Source organism: Oreochromis aureus, linkage group 4 (assembly GCF_013358895.1).
Source record: "Oreochromis aureus strain Israel breed Guangdong linkage group 4, ZZ_aureus, whole genome shotgun sequence".
Taxonomy (NCBI): Eukaryota; Metazoa; Chordata; class Actinopteri; order Cichliformes; family Cichlidae; genus Oreochromis; species Oreochromis aureus.
In genome coordinates this window covers 20,038,256-20,059,251 of record NC_052945.1, presented here as the reverse complement: position 1 = coordinate 20,059,251, position 20,996 = coordinate 20,038,256, and the positions used below count along the sequence as shown (strand labels likewise).

The following is a 20,996-nucleotide window of genomic DNA, read 5'->3' as shown; positions in this document are numbered from 1 at the left end:
GGTCCGCAGGTGCGCATGCGTTGTCAAAATAAAAGACGCGCACCAGATAAGAAGTTGCAACGCGCGTTTGCGTACATAAGATTTTCTGGAGGAGGACAGACATTTGTTTAGAACTCTTAAAGATGTCGAAGAAGCAAGCTCCTTTAAGCAATTACTTTGGTGTTCCTCCACCTCCAAAGAAATGTCAGGAGTCCGAACCGCAAAAGAAGCGCGTATTCTCGGAAAAGTGGTTGCAGGTGGTGAGCTGGCTTCAAACAAATGATGAACGCAGAGATGTGGTGCAGAATATGCCGTGAAAATCCCACTCTAGCGGACAAAAACAGTGCCTTTTATATGTACGCAAACGCGCGTTGCAACTTCTTATCTGGTGCGCGTCTTTTATTTTGACAGCGCATGCGCACCTGCGGACCACTTATGTACACCCCTGGTTATGAAGCATGTTAAAAATATGACAAATATTAAGCTCAGCTCTGAAACACAGTAGGTATAACCATATGCAGCCCACTCCGTTTTCTATGGACCATCTAAACCCATGCAAACTGGAAAACAGCTGATTTTAATGCTTATGCAAATTAATCAAATTAAAAGTTATTTACTTTGATAATAAAACATTTATCAGCCTATTGAATTCACACAAACTGATCAAAGTAATTAAGGGAAGCCTTAAATCACACATTGGATGTTGATCAAATATTCACATTGACTGTATCTGACAGATGGTACAATTCACTAGGAAAACCATCAGTGAAGAAATATTTGGGAATTTCTGCAGATCAAACATGCTAATGAGACTGCAGCACTGGTGGTGAAAGCACATCTGCTCGCATACCGTTCATTTGTCTGTTTTTACCTCTGCCAGTAAATCGGGACTAGTTTTTGTGTGTATATGTCTCCACACTAGTGCCCACTGTTGAGATTACGAAGGTAAGTTGACAGATAAACCAAGATCCGTATTTTTAGGCAAGAAAATACGTTTTTTTTAATGCTACATATTTTCATAACAGAACAAAGAATTAAAGCAAAGAAAATAAAATAATCACTTCATTATTTCCATGTCCAAATTCATGTATTTTTTTTCCCCATACACCCAACAAGGTGCCACTAGAGATGAGCCTCTACCTCTTGTAGACAAGACAGTCTCAATGACCGGGGTGGGGAAGGTGACAAAAAACAAAACACCCAAAACAGTCTTGACAAGATTTTGCTTTTTATTCATCATGGTACAACATGGACAATAAAAGCAGGGCAAAAAAAGAAACAAATCTTAAATCTCCAAAATTGATCAAAATTAAATCAAGAGTATTTTACAGTTTTGGGACAAGAGCGATCAAAATGAGCTCTAAAGTAGAGGAGAAAAAAAGACACTGCTCGTCTCAAAAGGTCTAACACTGTACATACGCTTCAACTGACTTTAAAAAAAAAAAAAAAAAAAAAAAAAAAAAAAAGGAGGTCAGGAAGTGAAGTAGAACCTGACAAATCAATACAAACCACAAGCACTGTTCATTTTATTTTATTTTCACTAAATGCCAAGAAACACGGAGGATGTGGAAAGAGTTTCAAAATAAAAAACAAAAATCCATAAAGAGTTTCTCTAAGTTTGGTTTGTTAAGTGATGTCTGGCTGACATCTTGACCAGTAAAATCAGATAAACAGATGAACCACAACTATCCTTATCCAGCCAAAAGATGGACAGATGATGGAACAAGAAAAATCGATGCATTCTGTCCTCTCTCCTCAATTTTATGTGTTTTAATTTATTTTCATGTTTCTTTAAATAAGCTATTACACATTTGTGGTTCACCTTGTTTTTAAGCAGCGAAGTATCAGGTTCAGGGTAGGGATGGGTGCACTCTTCAACTTCTTCCTCAACCAGATATTCCAGCTTCCCCTGTTGAGCATAAAGAAACGTCCACAAAATGCAATGTTAGCCAGGGTCCCACAACATCCGCTTGTAGCAACGACTGCTGCCACTCAAACAACAATTTACAAAATCATTTACAAGTCAAATTTCCCTCAAGAGACACTGCTAATAATGCACAAAGCTATCCATTTACTAGCACAACAGACACTTGAAGTCTTGACTGCATTTGGCCAAAATTCCCTGAGATTATTTTGTTTTCTGTACATTTTGCACAAGTTTGCAATTTAAAGAAGCTCTTCAAGAGCTGCCTCAAGTCTAAACCTGAACTTAGTGTCAAAACTACAATATCTGCTTTGCCAAAGAGAAAATGCACTTGATATGTTCTTTTTTAAGTGTAAAATTACAAACACCTGAGCAAATTAAATTTTTAAAACAGCCAAAGCACCAAGCACACATCAGCAATGGTTTCCAATTTGGCAAAGGAATATGAGGCAGGCTGTCTGTGCATCTGTGTGTCTCTGACAATCCTATCGCACATTCTCCCCAAACATGTTTGAAAGTTAACAAATAGGAAAACAAAGAAGGCACAATTAAAAATATATGTCACACAATCAAGCTTTCAAGTTCGTGTTCTGGAGAAGTACACAATTTGCTTTTTTTTTTTTTTTTTTTTTTGACAGGCAACAGCATTCAGAAATGGATGTGGGTAGAGAAAGGAGTACCTGGGGTGAGTACCTGCACAGTTTGAGAGTCAGAGAGTATCCATGATTTTTAATTTGCCCTTTTCTCATGTGGTCTCGCTCACAACACCAACGCTGTGTGAGGTATGGAAGTCAGCTGCAATTCATTCGATAAACCCTACCCTCCAGTTAGTTAGGTTACGTTAGGCCCCCCGGTGCTTTAACACCCCCCAAACACACACTGGCATGGCATCATCAGGCACAGTACGCTGGACAACAAATCCATGGCAATTGAGTTATAAATATGGCAAAATAAATAGCTTTGTGACAAAAAAAAAAAAAACTCTGACGAAGGCTGTTTGTTCAGGCTGTGCGTTTACATATGAGCAGGAGAAAACTCCAAGGTTTTTAAATGGAAACATGTACACACACAGTGACTGGTTTTCCTCCCTATATGGATTATTACAGCAACAAATAGCAATTATTACATTTTGCTACTTCAAAGTTAAAAATAAAAAAAGATAAATATAAAAATAAATAAATAAAAGAAACAAGTAAATACAGGCAGGAAATCTTGACTGGATGGGTTAACTTTTTCTGCCATTTTGTCCACAAAGACAAATATACATCTATAAGGATCAAAAACCGATACAAAACGAGGGGTACCTCTGGGCATGTTTGCTCAGGACTACACTGGCCTTTCCCTCTTGGCTTTGTGTGAATGATTTCTACCTTCTTCTCATTCATCGGGCCTAGTCCTTCATCTTCAGTGCATACTTATGATGCACTATTCAAAAACAGGATAAAGATATTTGCATATAGTACATAAGACAAAATCATAGGCAGTGAACTGAACATAAACAGGGTGGGAGAGCAGGGGTGAGAGGGTGGGTAAAGGGAGATGGGAGAGGTGGGTAGGGGAGGGGACGTGAGAGGGGAGGGTGGAGGGGGTTGGGTTGAGAGCCAGGGGAGGTGTGAGGAGGAGGACGCACTTACCTGAGCCTGATCTGAGGTCCTATCAGATCAGTTTTAATTGGACTGAGTGTCACCTTCAGAATGGAGGAGCTCTTGCTGGCCGTTTAGCAGAGGGGAGAAGGCAGCCGCCTCCGTCTGCATCGGTTCCGCTTCTGAAGAAGACTTGATGGCGGCTGCATCTCCGTCAGAGTGCTTGTCTTTCTTAGAGCTGCTCCTCTCCTCTGTACCCTTACGGTCTGAAGAAAAGAAAAAAAAAAAAACAAAAAACATTGCACATATTAGAAAGAAATATATGAGCAAGCTCAGTAAAAACTGTCTTATTAAAGAGTTCAACAGTTGCTTGTTGATGCACAAATGTTCAGTGGGATTGTGTCGAGCTCTGGTTCACCTCTTTCATTTGTTATGGGCACAGACTGCTGCGGAACTCTTATGGGAACAGTTTGATTGTGTGAGCAGGTTGTCTGGGTAAGCACCAAACAAACTGCCCTTTATTGGTATTAACAAAATTATCTGTGCCTGAATATTATGCATTAGTAATCCTACTACTCATTTATGGAATACTGTCCCAAACAGACAAAAGAGGAAGACTGTAGAATTACTGCTCATGTAGTCTAAAAGATAAATAACATGTGTTTTGTGTGAAGTGCTTTATGTAACATAATTTCAAACTACAATAGTTTTCTTTTTAATTCATATTGATACATTTTTTAAATAAGTTATGTAGTGGTTTACACATTCACCTAACAAGGAGAAAATCTGGGGTTTGATCCATGGAGGACACACAAACTTCTTTCGGGTGTAAGACAACTAGCATAAAAATCTGCCAAATCAAATATGTGGAGCTACTCATTGTGACTCATTGAGAGCAGCCAAAAGTCTCACTAGGATTTTTTTCTCCATCTCAATGAGACTTTTACCTGGATACATAAAAAAATGCTTTTGCCAGTGTTGAAGAAATTCCCTCAAGGCATTCCTGATATAGACCTGTCCATAGTGGGCCCTGCCTTTCACCGTATGAAACAGGCTCCAGCCCCCCATTTTAACCCTGAACTAGATAAGTAGAAGTGCACAGATAAATGGAGGGATGGTATTCAATATATATTGTTTGGAAGGACAGCGGACGATGAGGAAGCAACAAACACAAAAATAATCAGACCGTACCTTTGTCTTTTGAGGACCGCTCTCTGTCTCTCTCCTTTTCCCGATCCCTGTCCCGGTCCTTGCTGCGGCTACGGCTGCGGTGGCGGTGAGATTTGCGCTCTGAGCTACGCGATCTCCTCCTGTCACGACTTCGGGAGCGGCGTTTCCTGTCGGAGCGTTCACGGCTGCGTCTCCTCTCTCTGTCCCGGCTCCTACAGAAAAGGGGAGAAAAAGTGATGTGGTTAAAATGACGTTTGAGAAAATAATCATTCAGAATTATAAATATGTCTTCTCGCATGTTTTAAATTGTAACATTTCACTGGATTCTGCTTTGTGTGTGACATTTCCATGACTGTAAATCCAAGAGCAACGCTCAGTCTGGTCAGTCGTACCTGCTGCGTTTGCGTTCCCTGTCCCTGTCCTTGTCTCTGCTCCTGGACCTCCGGCGATCGCGGGATCTACTCCGTTTCCTGTCCGATGCCCGACTGGAATGGCGGCTGCCGGAGTGGCTTCGACGTGCCCTCCTATCCCTCTCTCTGTCTCTCTCCCTGTCCCTCTCTCTGTCTCTTTCTCTGTCCCGTTCTCTCTCCCTCTCTCTTTCTCTGTCTCTCTCCCTTTCACGCTCTCGCTCTCTCTCTCGTTCCCTCTCCTTCTCTCGCTCTTTTTCGCGCTCCTTCTCCTTCTCTTCCCCCTCTTTGCGCTTTTTCTCCCTTTCCTCCCTCTCCCGTTCCCGCTCTTCTCGTTCTCTTTTGAGGGCTGGGTTTTCACCCTGAGGGTCTTCAGAGCGACGGCGCAGTTTTTCCTAAGAATACAAAAACATTACACAATATATAATTTCTAACACTTGCAGACATTTTTAAACAGTAACACCAAGCATGGTCTAATTGAAACACTCTCTCAAGCAGCTCAAGTTTGTAAAAAGTTCAAGATACAAGAATGACACAATCCTGTCACCTTGAGCTCCTCTACAGTGGATTTGATCTTGGCGTAGCCCATGTGCTGCTTCCCCATCAAGTGGTCGTCCACTCGGGACTGTGCATCGCCCACAATGAGGAAGGCCCCACACACCTCACACACTTCCATCTGTTTCTCCTGGGCGGCAAAGCTCTCGATGGTCTGGATTGAAAGGGCATAAATTTGTGATTAGACATCAAGTCAAACAATAAGGAACACATTTCTGATTTCCGTCATAGCTGCCTGCCCAGCTCGCACAGATTTTACTTTGAGAGTATTAATAAGAAATACAGGTACAGTAAAAAATAACTTTTAGCTCACCAGCTAAGTTTAAACTCATTTTTTGTATTTGAAATGGAATTAAACTTATGTTACCTGTCTGATAGTAGGTGATGTGCATGTTATGCTATCTTAAGCTGTGTTTGTAGGCTGATTAGCCCAGGGTAAACTGACTCACCGAGGGGGTGGAGCTGAGTAGTTCCCTCTCCTCCTTCAGCTGCTCCACCAGTTTCATCATTCCCTGGGCCTCCTCCACTCGGCCCTCAGAGCCCAGTTCCTCAATCTGACAAAAAGAAAAAAGCCATGTTACAATGTCACGACTTGATTTATGGAGTGGATATAAGAATTTAGGTGGTTTTATTTTAAATAGTGCGATCTGTAATACAGTCAGGAAAAAGCATCTGAAGTGTCATACAGTCTAGAGTACATGCACAAAAACAGTTGTGGTCACAACAGGTAGCTGTTCCTATTTGAATGATTTCAAGTCTGAAGTCAGCTTACACTTAGATCAGTGTGAACAGCAACACATTTCCTTATTTTCCCAAAGGGTTCAAAATCTCCTTTCACAAATTACATTTGTTTGTTATTCAATTATTTTAAAGAGAAACTGCACAAGTGTGGGTAGCAGTGAACCTCTTGACAGGACAGCCTTTATCAGACTCCAATGTAGTCTTTTCAAATGCATGTACAGTTAGCCATGCAGTCCACATACCTTCTAAATTCACAAATTTTGGTGGAACAGTGAAGCTGCAGAGTAGCAGAGGTAGTTAAAGTAGAGGAGTTTAAATATATGTGATCAACCAGCCGAAGTAATGCAGACCGCACAAGAGAGGTGAAGACATGAGTGTGGACAGGGAGGTGTGGGTAGAAATGAGTGTCAGGGGTGATTTGTAACAGAATGATAGCAGCTACAGTGAAGGGGTAGGATTATCAGATGGTAGTCGCACCTGCTATGATGTATGAGTTAAACTCAGTTTAGAGCTCAAGGAGGCAGAGTTAAAGATGTTGAAATATTCATTGGGAGAAACCAGGAAGGAAGACTTATGGATGTAAAGGAGGAGGACATGCAGAGAGTTAGCGTGACAGGGGAGGATGCTAGTAATAAGGTCAGAGGAAGGCAGGTGTTCCACTGTGGCAGCCCCTAAAGCAAGGCATTAGAAGAAGAACTTGTAGGAGACCATCAGATATCCTGATGCAAGAACCCACGTTCAAATCTTTCAGTTTTTCCTCAAACACTACTAATTTAAAGATTTCGGGCAAACCTGCACAACCAGGTCTTCGATCTTCTCTGTTAGAACCTGGACTTTCTCCTCATTCTTTCCTGATGGACCAGGGCCCTGCAGAATGAATACATGAGTACAATTAAGTTCAATACATCCTAAGCAGAAACATAGAGGTAATGTTATTTTCTTTTAGATTCATAACTTGCACTGTGGTCCGAGAAAACATGAAGATGCACAGAGGAGTTTGAGAATGATGTTCTCAAATAAAAGCACGAACCCCTGCATTCTGCTGAGCCTGGGAAAGTGCAAGCCGGGCATGCCCTCTGCGGATCCGCCGCTCCACTTCCGCCAGTAGTGACTGCAGATAGCGCAAGAAATCTCGCTCATAACCCTCCTTCATGAAGCGAGAACTTTTCTCATACCTGGATATAACGACACAGAATTGGTTAATTATGTGTAAAATATCAAGCCAAAAAAAAGGAAAGAAAAAGAAAAAAGCCACAATAAGAACTTACATTTTTCGAAGATTTTCATCATGGATTTTCTCACATGGACCTGGGAACCCAAAACAATAAACATATTATTGTCAAATCTCAAGGGCTTTGTCCAGTTTATAATACATTTTGGGAATACAAAGTTCCCAACTTACCCAAGTCAGAGCGGGTGTTTGTGAATAACTCAGCAGGGCAGAAGCCACACAAATAGTACCGACAGACCTTAATAAAAGAAAACATATCAAACAGTTTTATGTAAATTGTGCCTCCATAGTAGATCACATTGGATTAAGTGACAGCATGTTAGTTAGACCAACTATAAGCAAATGAATGTGGTAGTCGTACAAATTTACCTAATCAATATCTGCTCGAACTAAGAACACAAAAAATACCCACAACACTGCAAGTGCAACAAAAACACAACAGCATGGAAAACAGTATTTATTACTAATATTAAATATTACATACAAAGCAGCATGTATGTAACCGTATTAAGTCTTCAGACATCGCAATGCCAGTTTATGCAATAAAGCAGAGCATAACCTTTAGAGAACGTAATGTGCAGGTCCTTTCACACATTAGCACATCGAAATCATTTGTATTAACACAGTTAAACTATTAGCCCAACTATACCCAGAAAACAAGTTGCTAAAACTGAAGTGAGCCCTATGAAACCTTTTAAGAATGACCAAATCGTGATGCTAATCTCGCTAACACGCGTGTTCAAGCACCACTGACTCAAACCGCCCGCTTTTCGCCATCGATTCTGTGCGTGAATCGAGAAATTTTAATTTGGAGACCATACTGCTTAAACTAGCCGATACCCACCGCGCACGCCATGCACGCGTATTTTGGACACCTCACGGTTAATAGGTTTTAAAACTAGCTAAGCTAATGGTAGCTAGAATGCTAACTTACGCTCTCGTCGTCCCACCGTACGTTGGATCGCTTCTCGTCAGGGGCCAAGTTTCTATCTCGACCCATCAACTCGTCGAGTAACTGGGCGGCAGAAAGCATTTTCCTGCGGGAATGTAGCCTTAATTTAAAGTACTACAATAATATCCAGAAGGCCTAACTCACACCATCTGCTGCGCGAAGTGCTTCTAATCAAAATGGCAGACCTTGTAACAACAACGCCCGCTCGCAGTCCGAGTACAACCAGCCCAGGAGCTGCTCCCGCGGCCTCTGAACCGGAAGTACTAGTCTGACCATTGTGTCCAGGATTCAGTTCTCCGTATAGTGCTGCAAACTTTTACCATTGATCAAAAACGGACAAAATATGTAATTTCTATTTGTATTTTGATCAGAAATAGATGTTGCGGCACTGCGTATGTTTGTGCTTTGTTTTATTTTGAAAGTTTACAACGGAAGCAAGTTCAGATTAGTCTGATGAGCTTGGAAAGAAAAGCGTTTGGACTTCTTTAAGGTTCTTGAAGACAAATGCTGCATTGAATAGCCAGATTGTGGTGGTGTATGAAAAGGCTCATCAGAGGATATCACACAAGGACATTCAGAGATGAACTAATGTTATTTTCCACTGGCATTGGCTCCTTATTTGAAACTGTAATATATAATGTTTACTTGTTGCTTTTACTCAGTTCCCATCGGTCACACTAAAAACTTCAAACTCAGTGAATGTTGATAACAACAAACACACGTGAAGCTTTCTGACTGCATATTTCACAGATGCAGTGCTATGGCATCATCAAAATCTATCTCAGTGATGCAGATTTTGCCAGATCCGATTACTGCCAGAAATGATTAATAAATGTATACTTTTGTGACTTCAGTGCTGACCAAATATTTATTAAAGCAAGTCCACATAGATTTCCTGTTATTGTCCCCAATGTGTTTTGGTTTTCCTCTGTCACACCAACCCTCTGCATGTCCTCCTTCAGTCCACCATCTATGAACTGTAACTTTGTCTCCTCTCCTCTCCTTTCATTTAACCATACATCATAACAGGTTTTACTACCATCTAGTAACTCATTTCAACTCCCTCTGAGTTTCTATGCACCTTTACAGCAACACTCAGAGCAAGCATTGCATCTTCTTACATCCAGTGGTGCCTCCCAAAAATGTTTTATATGGTAGTCATATGGGGGCCACTAAAACTATTGGGCTGGCAGAGCCAAAACAGAATTCACAGTTTTATTATGCTGTTGTCAAATATAATTTCAAATATCATATATTAGTTTTCTGCTAAGAAAGTTAATATCACTGAAAACTAAATAATATTCTGAAATCCTCTTGATCGGCCCTCCGCTCTTCTCAACGTACTTTTTTCACTCATTTGTGCATTTCCACCTCTAACCTTAATCACCCTAAACTGCTATGCATCTTTTCCACATTGATCTCTTACCATAACCGGTTTATACAACTCCTGTTCTCTGTTCTTAGTGTCCAGAGCCTTACATACAATCCACTATTAGCCTTTGCCACTTCTCTTTGCTGTACACCCAGCCTCCCAGTACTCTTGTCTACTTTTTCTTTGTTAACCTCTTCCTTTGAATACTTAGTTGTACTCACTCACTTTACCACTAAGACTCCTTATCTTCGTTCCTCTCGTCTTCTTGCAATTCCCCTCGCCACTCATAAAGTCTGAAACTGTGATTCTTTAAAATTGCTGCCTTGCAGCTGTAGTATCCCTGGAGTATCTTACACCAAAGTTCAAGTTAGTGTAGTATCGTGGGTGTTTGCTCCCCTCTAGTGGCACACTGAGGAAATTCAGCTTAAAAATGTACTTCAAGTTTAAAACCAGTATTTATAACTTTACTAAAATGGATATAAAAACAAAAGTAACAGGTGTGCTTGGGACAAATAATCAACAGCTGTTTAGGTTTTTCTGGAGTAGCTATTATAAGTGTAGGGAGGTTTATTCCAGCTTGCCTGCAACACGTGTGAGTCAAAAACAGTTGAAGTATTTTGAACTTTTATCTCCCAGTTATTTCCTTATTCATGACAGCCAACGGCAGTATCACACAATTTACGTGGGGAATCGCACGGGCTACGCGATTCCTCGGAGGGGAACTAACATTTGTGCTCACTGTTGTCACATCTAAAGATGCCCCCCCGATGAGGCGGCGGTGTTTTTGGCAGTGCATTGACGGAGCTCTGACACTACTGCTTGATTGAATGAGTTTATAGCGAGTGCATGTGGTGCCACTGTAACGCGAACTAACAGCAGAAACACGCGGCGGGGACACGACTTGACGTGTGAACGCCAGAGACGGTCAACACGTAGTTGAAATAACCAAAGCGATTTGCTGCCATAAGCTAGCACCTCGTCGAGCTAGCCAGTAGGTAAGGTTAGCCTGGTAGCTAATGCTAGCGGTTACCAGTACATTTAGCTAATTAGTATTGGCAACATAATTCGCGTGGCCTTTGCGTGTCCTATGAGCGCACGTCGCTAGCCGTGTGAACCAAAAATGTCCACAAATTCGCTGGATAAAGAGCTACAGGAGCAGCTGAGAGAGGCGTCTGCCATCGGGGATATCGATGAAGTGCGGGCGTTAGTGGAGAGTGGGGTTAATGTCAACTCACAAAACGAAATCAACGGATGGTAAGTGTTTTCACCGATTTATAGTAGTATTTGTTCGGTCGCGACTGCAGCCGGCCAGGAGTTGAGTGCAGTCATTGTAGAGCAGAGCTACAGGGATTAAAAACACTGCTCAGCGTTATCCTATTACGCCAAGCAGGGCTTGTTAATCAGCCAGCGCTGCCACTTTTAGCTTTACTTTAAAACCAGCAAACAAGCAAAGTATTGAGTAAAGTGGCTGCTTCAACCACAAGCTTTTTCTCTTTCCTGTAGCCTGATTATTGAGTTCGGAAACACAAACCCACCTTTGATTATTACAATTTCACGCATGCGCCCATCATCAGTTACTTTGCACCCATAAAGAACCAAATAGAGTCATATCGAGATTTTGGTTAAGTTTTAAAGTAATATATACATTATTTATATGTTTCCATTTTGTATGCCAGTGCCACACACTATAGTCAGCTTAATGAGAGGTGGTACCACTTGAGTGATACAGTATATTTCTGTTATTATTTTTCCTTTTCTTTTTGTACAACACTAAATTGTCTTGTTTCTCCAATAATCCCTGCAGGACGTGCTTACACTGGGCATGCAAGAGGAATCACAAGCACATAGTGTCCTACTTACTCAGTTGCGGAGCGGACAAAGACATCCTCACAGCAAAGGATGAGTTAGCGTCACAACTGACATCCAAGCCGGAGATCAAAAGACTGTTAGGAGGTAAAGTCAACATTTCTCACTCTGCTGCTCCCTGTGTCACATCAGTGTAACTGGGCTGGTTACGGCTCAGGCCGTAGAGCGGGTTGTCCACCAGCTGTAGCATCAGTGGATCGATACCGGCTCCTCTGATCTGCATGCTGAAGCTTCCTTGGGCATCCATCAGTCTGTGAATGTTAGGAAGTGCTTAGGCATAGATAAAAGTACTGCATGAATGTGTAAGTGCGATTGAGTGAGTGAAGTGTGTATCTATAATCAGTTATAACACTGGGCATTTGTGTTGACACATCTGCGGCAATCTTTGCTATTGTTTCGAGTCTGTTTCCAGGAAATAATGCCCCCTCTTTTGTGATCATTATTGCAACAGTTGAGGTGGAGGAAGTGCCTGAAGTGAAGGAGCCCGAGTTGCCAATCGTCCCCAACTACCTGTCTAACCCGCCCTTTATGTATTCCAAGATGGACAAGAAGTCAGAGGTGATTCACCTTACACAAAACGGTTCTGGAGAGCACGCTGAAGACACGCAGAGTGATTCGGCATCTCTTTCGCCAACGCACGAGCCTCCTCGGAAATCACAGAGCCTCGTCTTTGATGCCTCCGCTCCTTCCTCAAATCCCACCATCAACCACAGCCAAGCCCAGACTGGGGAGTTCATCCCTGTGAACGAGCAGAACGGTGTCTCACCCAGCACGGCTGCTTCCCACAGTCACGCTGTCGTTAACTGCACGGTGCCCATGGACCTATCAGTCGAGCCTCACCTCGTCAACCACGCCGACTACCCGCACACAGTGGTGCACAACGGCACCGTGTGTTCGCCTCCACTGGCCTCACCCAGTCCCAGCTTGGCTAGCAACGGTGGGAGCCAGGTCCAAGCCCCAGTGGCAAGCACAAACCCAACTGTGAGCAGACAGCAGTCCATCCCGCAGCAGCTGAGTTACGGCCAGGCTGGTGGTGCCATGCCAGCCTTCCAGCCTTTCTTTTTCACCAGCACCTTCCCTGTCAATGTACAAGGTGGGTTTACTGAGAATTAAAGATTAAAATAACAGGAAATGTTTATCTCAATTTCAAACACATTAAGTGGGAAGAAACAACTCCCCTGGTTTACTCTGAAGCTTCGAGGTACAGCACCACAAGTATCAGCACATTTTTCTAATAAACATGACGTGCGGTTTACTTTTTATACATCTTGTTTGATTAATGTTTATGCAAATAGAAATATAAAACCAACAGCATGGATTATTTTCTAGAAACTGCATGCTGTAAGGATTTCTTAGCTGAGAGTAGTGACTTCCTCCTTTGCCTTGAGGTTTCCTGGCAGCTAGCAGAGCCCCATTAAATTACTGCACACTGCTAAACACCTTCTGGTGTCAGGCGTAGCAGGGGTAAGAAAGAACCAGGCTCTTTGACACTTTGTCGGTGAATGTTTTGACAGTAAAACTTTCATGCGGCATGGCAATATGGATATTTGCAGCTGAGTTACTAATAATATCACAGATATAACAACTTAAATTGTCTGCATGATGTCGTCAACCTGTCAAACCAGAAACTGGTCTTTATGACAAAATATAACCAGCATGCTTTCTTTATAAATGTGCTTTCATAAAAACTAAACAGACCCTTTCTTTTCACTTTTTAAATGATCAGTAAATGAACTGTTCAGAAAGAATATTCAGTCTCTCATAGTCGTACAAAGCATTCATAAGGTGCTGCTGTCTGAGCACAGACAGAAAAATCATATATTTGCGTTTCCACAGGTTACATGTTACCATGTGTGCTTGAGATTACCAAAACTTCTCAACCACTTTGAGCTGTAGAGAAAGTTCAAATGGTTCCTGAAAGAAAATAATTATTTTATGATTTTACAGCCAAAATGACAAGATGCACCTGGTGCCTGTGTGACACTTTGGTGGTTAATGTAAAGATGTATTGCTGTTGTTCGCGCTCTCTAGAGTTGGTACTGAAGGTGCGTATTCAGAACCCCAATGCGCGGGAGAACGACTTCATTGAGGTGGAGCTGGACCGCCAGGAGCTCACCTATCGTTCCCTTCTACGAGTCTGTTGCCGTGAGTTGGATATCAGCGCCGAGCACGTGGAGAAGATCCGCAAGCTGCCCAACACCATGCTGAGAAAGGTACGGACACAAAAGCCTGCTTACTCTGTGTAGGCTGATGATGTTATTGTACAGTGTCATGTCCACACAATGGAGAACAAGAGACCGATTTTCTCTGTCATACTATCTTAGATGTGGAAAGACCATTTCAGCCATTTTAAAGGCTTTTTTTCCTCTTTATTATTATTTCTTGGTCTCATTTAAAGGAGGGCATGGAACGGATAGTATTACAAACAAATTCAGTGGAGGGGACAAAGTGGAGTATATTTAGTCTGCTGTCTGTGTGGTTAGAAATTGGCCTCCCTCTATGAAACTTTAAACCTTTTAAACAAAAGGTTGTTGTGAATATTATAGTTTGCCATATCCTTTGTTACAAGGACTGTGTGACATCTTCTGCTACTGTGTAATTTCGTGCTAAATACACACCTAATGAAAATGCACCAAAGCCACTCTCAGGCTGACGTGTCGTATATAATGCATGCTTAGTATCTGCCTAGCACAGCAATGCAACCTGTCCTGTTAGGTTAGGAATATATTCAAAACAATTCAGCTTTTCAGTCTCACTGCTTTCCTCTGTCTGACTCATGCATGTGACACTCTCTAAATCTCTTAATCTGTAGTTTGTGAGCCACTTGAACTTTCCATTGAAACCTTCCCACCCCCCTCGGTACACTGTGTTGTATGTTCTCTTATGTCCAAATGATGACTGCCTGATCAAATTAGAATGAATATCAAAAGACAAAGCTGCAGCATCTAGCGCTGCAACAAGTGGTTCATTTTGTTTTCTCTTTCCATTCATTGTTTAGTCTGTGAAAACTCAAAGTAGCTGAAAGTGGCTCTGTATTGTAGTCCAACCCCAGGGTGACCCAAACTGAACTCCACTGACATAAAAAGACAAGAAGCTTTGGGCTTTACACGAGGCAGCTAAACATCAGTTACGTAAAATTATTGAAGGCATAAGTAAGCTATTTCAGGTCTGTGTCTCTTGATTGGTTAAACCTTCATATTTAAAAATAATTGAGGGGGGGGTACGTGCACTGGGTGGTAGATTTCAGTAAGGAGGTATGCTCTCAGCAACAACACACACAGTTCTGTGCTGCTGTGTTAGTTTAGAGTGAAATCATCCAGTGATTCCATTTTCTTTGGTCATATCCATGTCCTCTCTACTTTATGGATGTCCACGAAAAAAAGGTTTAACTTGAACTTGCTGAAACTGTAGTGTTTGTTGACGATTTCAAATGCGACTATCTGTCTCCTGACCAGGACAAGGATGTGGCTCGGTTGCAGGACTTTCAGGAGCTGGAGGTCGTGTTGGAGAAAGCAGAAGGCCTGTCCCTCTTCTCTGGGTCTGGGGGCCTAACAGACAGACCCTGCTACAACATGAAGGCCTCCCGACTCACCTACTAAAGCTCCCAAAAAGCTGCAAGTCCCCCTTCTTACAATGGGCTTCTGTAGCTACCCTCAAGCAACCATAACTAGTTGCCTGCCCAGGTCCCTCGTTATAGTTTTGTCCAGCTTTGGTGTTTTGCCAGTTTAACTAACTGGGAATCTTTTTTTTTTTCCCCAGACTGTAGCTTATTGTTTGCCTCCTGTCCTCCTCTGACCCTCACGCTGCTTTTGTGTACCCAAACCAGTTCTAAGCGATTACTGATGCATGGTGCCCTGAATGACGTGCAGAAGTATTCGGGCACCTCTCTCATCTCTTTAGCTCTTTTCTCTCCTCCCACTGCACTTTGTGCCAAGGCTCCAGTAGGACAACAGAGGAGGACACTGGCTTGTCTTCCTTATGGGCTGGACTTGAACGGGATTCTGCAATAGCCTTATATGGACACGTTTCTATACTGGTTCAGGCTGTGGTCTGAGAAGACAGCGAGCAGAGGGCAACAGGAAGGATTTGCATAACTCTAACTGATAAGATAATCAAGTCAACAGAACAGGACCAGGCGCAGCACAGTGGACGTGACCTGTTGAGTGATATCACACATACTGGCTCTAGTACACACTTTCATATATGCTGTAGGCAAAAAACTGTCTGGGTTTTTTTTTTCCTGCAGTGTGTCTGCTGTTGGCCTAATTCTCAAGGTGGATTTAATCTCACAACAGGTGACATTTGAAGTATCGCTGGACTAATTTTACTTGTATTAGACGATAGCAGAGATGACGCTTTAATCTCTTTCCCACAAGGATGGACACGTTTGAGCAGGAGTACTCGTTTCCTTGCATAGTGAAACCATTCAGTTGTACACTGTGGTAAAGGAAGATCTAGTTATGTTTGTTTATTCACGTAAGACTTAAATGTTGGAGATAAAACTGCAGCCACTTGAAACTGACCCCCCCTTTTTTTTTTTTTCCTTTTTCTTTTTAAACAAATATCACTTTTGCTTTGCAGGGTATGTTAATATGTTTCGTCACTATAAAACTTATCGTCAACTGTGAAGGGTTCATATTTAATTTACAATTACACTAATACTAATAAAGCAAGACCATGAATAACGCTTTAGGCTGATGAGGCTCGAGTCCCAGCAGACGTTGCTTATGACTCTCCGTTTCGTTTTTCCATGAGTTCGAATGTATTCAGTTGTTGTCCATATGTTTAAATGTGTTAGGATTGAAACCAAAAACGAATCTAGCCAGCAAAGATGCTAACCACATAAAAGAAGGCATCCTCGACCGATATTCAACTCCAGGAATGAAACAGGAGACTGCTAAGGACCTGACGGTGTTTGTTTTTTATGATTCAGCGCTTCCTTGTTGCGAAAATAATATTACAAACAGCACTGTCACTTCAATTCAAACCTAAACTCGTATATGGTGACTAGATTTTTTTTTTTTTTAGTAAAGACAGGAGGAGTATAAATGTATGGCTTTAGTTCTACCAGCAAGGCCAGTCTAGTGCTAGTAAGTCCTTTTAAAAATTTAAATACACAACAAAAAAATCAAAGTAATGTTAGTTGACGATTAACACTAATAGGAAAGCTAATTGTTAAACTGGTGAAGAGGCACAGCCACGTCGTGTTAGATGGTAATGTTTATGCTGCTTTCATCGACACATAATCCTTTAATTCACGATGCTGGGGTTCGTTTCTTTTAAGCAGTGCTGGCGGACGCCGCTCATGTCCTGCAATCAGTTTCTTACCCAGTGGTAACTGTTTACTGTTCAACTGTATTACCTGAAGCTCTTACTGTATTTATATGTTTTATATTTTTTAATTAATTTGTATGTATGTTTTAAACCAGCTAGGCCTGTTGTTTACGTGTCAAAAAAAAAGTCTGTCTCGGAGGAGTTCAACAAAGTGGTGGGTGGAGTGCTGTGATGCTGAAGCTAAGTGCAATGTGTGGGGAGGAGGAAGGTGTTTCAGAGGTTTTCTTGAAGGTGAAAGGAGGTAGACGGAGTGCTTAGTTTATGTTCCAAACTATTTTAAAATGCTTTATTAAGTGAAGTTGTGCCACGTGTGTCAGGCAGGAGCTCGGTTGAGAAAGTGGGGACGGTTTGCGCCCCGGTGAATGAGAGCAGCATGTTTGCAGTCGGTTTTTATGGAGTCGTCTTTGATTCTGTGGGAAGCGGATGACTAACGTTGTATTTGTTGGGTTGCTTATTGTTCTAGAAAAAGCAGTTTGACTTAACCTATGCATTCAGAGTCTGATATTTTTATATACAGTACGTCCTGTGTACTTGTAGAATTAATCTTGGGCACTGTTTAATTTTTTTTTTTGTTTTTTGTTTCTGATGACCTGTATGTTCTTTGATAAAGCATGGCATATCTCCATCTGACTAATTGTTTGAATATCTACACTGAACTCTTTTCCTTTTACATGTGTTGTGTTGCAGATTTAACTGAAATGAAATGTGTTTCAGGTGACAACCAGAAGAGGGCACACATGAGAAAATACAAGAAGAGCCACATGTAGACGGACTAGTGTGATAATCTACAGATTTTTCTAAATTTCTTTGAGTTCACTGCAGTCATAGAGATACTGTTTGTATTACAGCCTAAACGTTGATTCTAATAAACATCAGAATATTTTTCCATTTGTAGGTTGTTAGCTATACAAACCCAAATCTAAGTATAATAAAACCACAGGGAAGTAAATTAAACTCTTACCAAGGTACATTTGATAAGATGATTCTCATAGTGTCATCACATTGCTCATAGCTTGCATACATCAATCAGCCAGTCAGGAATCAAGGAGTTGCTTGACATTTACATTTTAAATGCTGCTGTTACAATTATATGCATATGCTCTGGCCACTTCATTAGGTACACTTTGCCAGTAGAGGGTTGATCCAATTCAGAGCTGCCTTTGTTTTTCGTGGCAGAGATTCAACAAGTTGCTGAAAACATTCCTCCAAAATGTTGGGCCATATTGACATGGTAGCATCTATGATGTCAATCTCCCCGTTCTACCACATTCCAAAGGTGCTCTGTTGGATTGTGATCTGGTGACTGTGGAAGCCCTTTGAGTGCAGGCAACTTATTGCCACGCTCAAGATTCATGATATGATTTTTGTGACCTTGCTTGTTATCCTGCTGGAAGCAGCCATCAGAAGATGGATAGACTTTTCATAAAAGGATGGACGTGGTCAGCAATAATATTCAGGTAGGCTGTGGTATTTAAACAATGCATAATTGGTACTAAGGGGCCGAAAATTTGCCAGGAAAATAACCCTCGCACCATCGCAGCACCATCACCAGCCTGAGCTGTTGAAACAAGGCAGGATGGGTCCGTGCTTTCATGCTGTTGATATTAAATTGTGACCCTGCCATCTGAATGATTGTTGGACAAGGTGACATTTTTTCCCATCTTTTTTCCTTGTTTGTTGAGTCTGTGTGAGTTTTAACCTCCGTTTCCTGTTCTTAGCTGACAGGGGTGGCATCAAGGTGTGGCTTTCTGCTGCTGTAGCCCATCGGCTTCAAACTTCAAGGTGTTGTGCATTCAGACATGCTCTTCTGCATACCTTGGCTGTAAGAAGTGATTATTTGAGTTAATATGGCCTCATCAGCTTGAAGCTGTGTGGCCATTCTCTGACTTCTGACATGAGAACTGCTGCTCACTGGATTTTCTTCTCTTTTTCAGACCAATCTCTTTAAAGCCAAGAAATAGTTGTGTTCTGATACTCAGTGTGAAGGCCAGCAGGTCGTCTTGACCATGTCTACTTACCTAAAAGTACTGAGTTGCTGCCATCTGATTGGCTGATTAGATGTTAGTGTTAACAAGTAGTTCAAGGGGTACATAAAGTGACCGTTGAGTGTACTTTAGACATGTATTTCAAAATATGATAAAATGAGATATTGCGCTAATCGCTCAGTGCTGCTACGCCATCCAGCTGTGGTTAAGTTCATTCTACTTTAACATTTGCACAACAAGCCAGTGTTGTGCATCGTTCTGGTATGGACTTAGCTGACAACACATTTTGTTATGTTCCTTTTTGGTTTTAAAGAACATAAACATCACCTAAGTCCTGATACTTGTATGTGTGAAATCCTTAACCTTTTCAGCGAAATGAATACAGCGGTGTTCATGTGGTGACCAGATGTTCAGAGACAGCAAATCTGCAGAGCACAAATATTGCATAATATACACAGAATTGTGTTCCAGAAGTTAAGCATGCGTGTGTGTGTGTATGTGTGTGTCTTCAGAAAATGCAAGCCAATTTACAAAGAGAGACGAGGCAATTTTAGTGAGATGTACTGCATACATTATCTGTGTGTGTATTCCTACATGTCTCTCATTGACATGCTGTGTGTCTAGACTGAAAAATCGGCTTAGGTCTCTGCTGTGGCTGGACGTGTCGTTCTCCTTTGTTATGGAATGAGACACTCATAATAAGCTTAGTGTGAACAGTCATAACACCTTCATTGTTTTTAAAGCAGCCCCACCAGATCCTCTGACTTCAATCGTGGGCAAAAGCATCTGTGGATCGACATGGTGCAGAACCCCTCAGAGCATTTTTACAAATAAAGGCAGAAGGTGATGTTATTTAGACACACCTTCTCATTTAATGGTTTTTCTTTATTTTCATGACTGTTAACAGTGTAGATTCTCACTGAAGACATCAAAACTATGAACGAACACATGGAATTATGTAGTAAACAAAAAAGTGGGAAATATATTTTAGATTTTTCAGTATAGCCACCTTTTGCTTTTATTACTGCTTTGCACACTGTTGGCATTCTCTCGATGAGCTTCCCAGAGATGCTGAGCACTTGTTGGCCCTTTTGCCTTCACTCTGCGATCCATCTCATCCCAAACCATCTTGTTTGGGTTTAGGTCAGGTGACTGTGGAGGCCAGGCCATCTGGCGCAGCACTCCATCACTCTCCTTCTTCGTCAAATAGCCCTTAACTTGCGATTTCTGAGGCTGCTGGCTTGGATGAATTTATCCTTAGCAGCAGACGTGATTCTTGGTCTTCCTTTCTGGGGGCGGTTCTCATTTGAACCAGTTTCATCGTAGCACTTGATGGTTTTTACGACTGCACTTGGGGACAGATTCAAAGTTTTGATTTTGAATTTTCCAGACCAATTGAGCTTCAGTTCTTAATGATGGACTGTCGTTTCTCAAAATAAAACAAGATAAAATTAAATTTTTAACATTTGAAGTAAAATCCAAACTGCCAAGGGAGAAATACCGATGGTTAAAACTGGCGTTCCTCAGGGTGCCATCCTTGGCCCCTTATTGCTCACGCAAGCACTGCTGGAAGTAGATGTCCTTAATGGCAGGAAAGCTTCTGCCAGTGATGTTCTCTGTCACATCCAACAAACTCTTTAGTGATTTTTGACTTTTGGCAGAGCAACTCCTATAGCACAACTGTCCTGCAACCTGTTAGAATGCTTTTGATGGTATATTATATAATGTATAATAAGCATACAGTATTATTATATTTTATTCTTATTATTACAAACATAAAATTGTCGGGTTCTTGGACTGTTTGGTCTGCACAGACACATGGAGAGGGTGCACGGCGAAGGTCAAAGTCAAGGTCTGTTTTCGGACAATATATGTTCTGAAGGCAGATAGACTAGTG

At 41.6% G+C, this 20,996-nt stretch overlaps 2 protein-coding genes across 6 annotated transcripts; one reads left to right on the top strand and one right to left on the bottom strand.

Annotated features, from left to right (window-relative positions):
* Positions 1-1,188: 1,188 nt before the first annotated feature.
* On the bottom strand, positions 1,189-8,779 carry luc7l3 (LUC7-like 3 pre-mRNA splicing factor). Of its 5 annotated transcripts, XR_005612837.1 has the most exons (12): positions 8,525-8,779; positions 7,762-7,828; positions 7,628-7,667; positions 7,390-7,534; positions 7,152-7,226; positions 6,068-6,172; positions 5,611-5,772; positions 5,049-5,458; positions 4,678-4,868; positions 3,538-3,752; positions 3,208-3,328; positions 1,189-1,888 (listed from the first exon to the last, which is right to left on the bottom strand). XR_005612837.1 is itself a non-coding variant. In XM_031751190.2 (11 exons), exons 1-10 carry the CDS (start codon positions 8,621-8,623, stop codon positions 3,571-3,573), a joined length of 1,476 nt encoding a protein of 491 aa, XP_031607050.1. In that variant the 5' UTR covers positions 8,624-8,779; the 3' UTR covers positions 1,189-3,328; positions 3,538-3,570. The 5 variants fall into 5 exon arrangements, 3 of the variants coding, with proteins under 3 accessions (XP_031607050.1, XP_031607051.1, XP_039467183.1); XR_005612836.1 differs by having other exon boundaries at positions 3,208-3,752; XM_031751190.2 differs by having other exon boundaries at positions 1,189-3,328.
* Positions 8,780-10,597: 1,818 nt separating this feature from the next.
* ankrd40 (ankyrin repeat domain 40) lies at positions 10,598-17,744 on the top strand. Its single transcript, XM_031751204.2, has 5 exons — positions 10,598-11,168; positions 11,719-11,867; positions 12,232-12,873; positions 13,812-13,993; positions 15,236-17,744. The coding sequence occupies exons 1-5, from the start codon at positions 11,035-11,037 to the stop codon at positions 15,377-15,379; spliced, it is 1,251 nt and encodes a 416-aa protein (XP_031607064.1). The 5' UTR covers positions 10,598-11,034; the 3' UTR covers positions 15,380-17,744.
* The last annotated feature ends 3,252 nt before the right edge of the window (positions 17,745-20,996 follow it).